Below are 2,584 nucleotides of genomic sequence, written 5' to 3'. Positions count from 1 at the left end.
AAACAGTTAGTACAATTTACCAGTTCTATGAAAGGCCCTGACATATCTGCCTCAAGGTCTGGAGGCTCTGCTGTATAACCACAAATAGTCTTTCCATTTTCATGTAACTTTTTGATACAGTGACAGCTGCATTAAGCTGCTTCTGCCTAGCAATTCCACATGCCAGGCTGGTTTAATTGGTTTTAATGCCACAGAAAAAGCACTGCTAGCAGAATACCATCAAATCATTTTCATATTGAACCTTCGTGGTCCAGCAACCTCCCCTTCAACCACAGCACCATTGTTTTTGCGAGGGACATATTCAAGGTCAATGCTGGTTTTGTGTTTGCCTTTCCCTCGGCTCCACACAAAAAGAAGCAGGAAACAAAATAAAACCACTCCAAGGAATGTGAAACAGCCCATAGCTGTGGACACCAATATTGTCTTAAGGTCCAGAGAGAAGGTGTTCGCATTAGTTCCATTGGAACTTGTGTCGTTGGAGTCTGTCATATACATAGGGGTCCTGTTGGCGTAAAGGAAACGGTCCGAAGTAAACCCCTTTACCGTAAGGGAGGCCGAATATGTGTCATTCCCAGCTGCATTACTTGCAATACAAACATAGATCCCAGTGTCCTGGTCTTGAGCAAATCGAATCTCCAGGGTGCCATCTCCCAGCACAGTGGCTCTTCCGTTTGATTTAGTTGTGATCAGTCTCCTACGTGGGGTAACCCAGGATATGGTCGGCTGCGGATCCCCATCAGCATTGCACATCAGCTGCACTGTCTGCCCTTCCTCCACTACCAGGTATTGCAACTTCTTGTCTTGTATCTTGGGCTTCTTACAGGTGAAGTAAAAGGAAAGAGCCGTGCTGTGGAAGTCTTTGAATGACCTCTCTTTGACACTGTCTGGGCCAGCACACATCGGTGGCTGGCCTCCAAACTGCAAAGTGGGTTGTCTCTGTAAAATCCAAAGAAGACGGCAGTCACAGGCCAGAGGATTGTTGTTAATGCAGAGAACCTCAAGGCTTTTGGAGGAATGGAATACATTCTCTTCTAGGGTTTCTAGCAGATTTTGGGACACATTAAGCACACGTAAGAATCGAAGCCCTTGGAAAGCATGTGATTCAATGGTACGTAGCTGGGCCCCCACCATGTGGATTTCCTGCAGGCGCACTAAATCTGAAAGCATGCCTGCTTCAATGGTGCTTATAGGGTTGTAAGAGAGGTTTAGATGTGTCAGGTAAACCAGATGTTTAAAAGCAGAGTAAGGTACTGCAGACAGGTTGGTGTTGGTGATGGAGAGAGAAGTAAGGTTGAGACCATAGAGACTGTTGGCAGGTAGCATGTCCAGGAGAGGCCAGGCCTCTATCTCTAGGTCTTTCAGGCGAAACAGTCTTTTAAAGGCATACGCAGGCAACGCGTTAATGTTGAGCTGTTTCAGACGCAGACTGATGAGGTTGTGGAGGTGAGAAAGAGCTTCTGTTGGTACAGCTGTGAGGTTGCATCTCTCCAGGGTGAGCTGCTCCAGGCTAAGCAGTCCGCTAAAGGCCCTGTGTGATATATAAACCAAATCATTGTCCCCAACCTCCAGGGATTTTAGGTTATGCAGATCTTGAAACATGTAGTCCAGCAAAATGACAATCTTGTTTTCACTTATATCGAGCTTTGTTAAGTTTGACAACCCAGTGAACACCCCAAGGGGGACCAGTTTCAGACGGTTTCCTTTCAGCCTCAGGGAACGCAAGTTGAAGAGATTATTAAAGGCTCCAGGCTCCACATTGGCGACTATATTGTCACTGAGGTCAATCTCCTCCAGCAAAGGGTATGACGTGAATTCCTCAGGGTTGACGGTCTTCAGTCGGTTCTTGCTGAGGTCCAAGATTTTGGTCTCAATGGGAATGCCCTCTGGGATGGACATCAGACGCCTTCGGTGACAGCTGACAGATTTGTTCTGTGCTGAGCATTCACAGCGGGCCGGGCAGCCTATGGTTGGGCCCATGAAGACTAGCAGCACTGCCAGACCCAGGAACGGCTGCCAGCATGATACAGCTGTGTGATGCATGACTCCACTGATCCGGTCTAACCGTCCGTCACGGGCCTGTGGGGATGAGGATGGGAAAGGGGAGAAGTTAAGTCTGCAGCAAAAGTAGATCTCTGCCAATTTTGCAGTACCATTTCAAAGCAGACACATGTGTTTTCAACTGAAACAAAACAATAAGACCTATCAAGAGAAGTGTGGTCAGCAGGTCGAGGGAGGTGATTCTCCCCCTCTACTCTGCTCTCATGAGACCCTACCTGTAGTACGGTGTTCAGCTCTGGGGCCCCCAACATAAGAAGGACATGGATCTGTTGGAGCAAGTCCAGAGGAGGCCACAAAGATAATCGGGGGCACTGGAGCACCTCCCCTGTGAGGACAGGCTGAGAGAGTTGGGGTTGTTCAGCCTGGAGAAGAGAAGGCTCCAGGGAGACCTTATAGCAGCCTTCCAGTACTTAAAGGGGGCTACAGGAAAGGTGAGGAGGGACTCTTTATCTGGGAGTGTAGTTACAGGAAGAGGGGTAACGGTTTTAAACTGAAAGAGGATAGATTCAGATTAGACATATGGGAG

The 2,584-nt window shown here is 48.1% G+C and overlaps 1 protein-coding gene across 1 annotated transcript; it reads right to left on the bottom strand.

The window, feature by feature from the left end:
• Positions 1–219: 219 nt before the first annotated feature.
• Positions 220–2,040, bottom strand: LINGO2 (leucine rich repeat and Ig domain containing 2). Its single transcript, XM_074812764.1, has one exon. The coding sequence runs from the start codon at positions 2,038–2,040 to the stop codon at positions 220–222; it is 1,821 nt and encodes a 606-aa protein (XP_074668865.1).
• Between the last annotated feature and the right edge of the window lie 544 nt (positions 2,041–2,584).

This window comes from Strix aluco, chromosome Z, assembly GCF_031877795.1.
Source record: "Strix aluco isolate bStrAlu1 chromosome Z, bStrAlu1.hap1, whole genome shotgun sequence".
Taxonomy (NCBI): Eukaryota; Metazoa; Chordata; class Aves; order Strigiformes; family Strigidae; genus Strix; species Strix aluco.
Note: the sequence above shows the minus strand (reverse complement) of the source record. Positions and strands in the feature narration are given on the sequence as shown.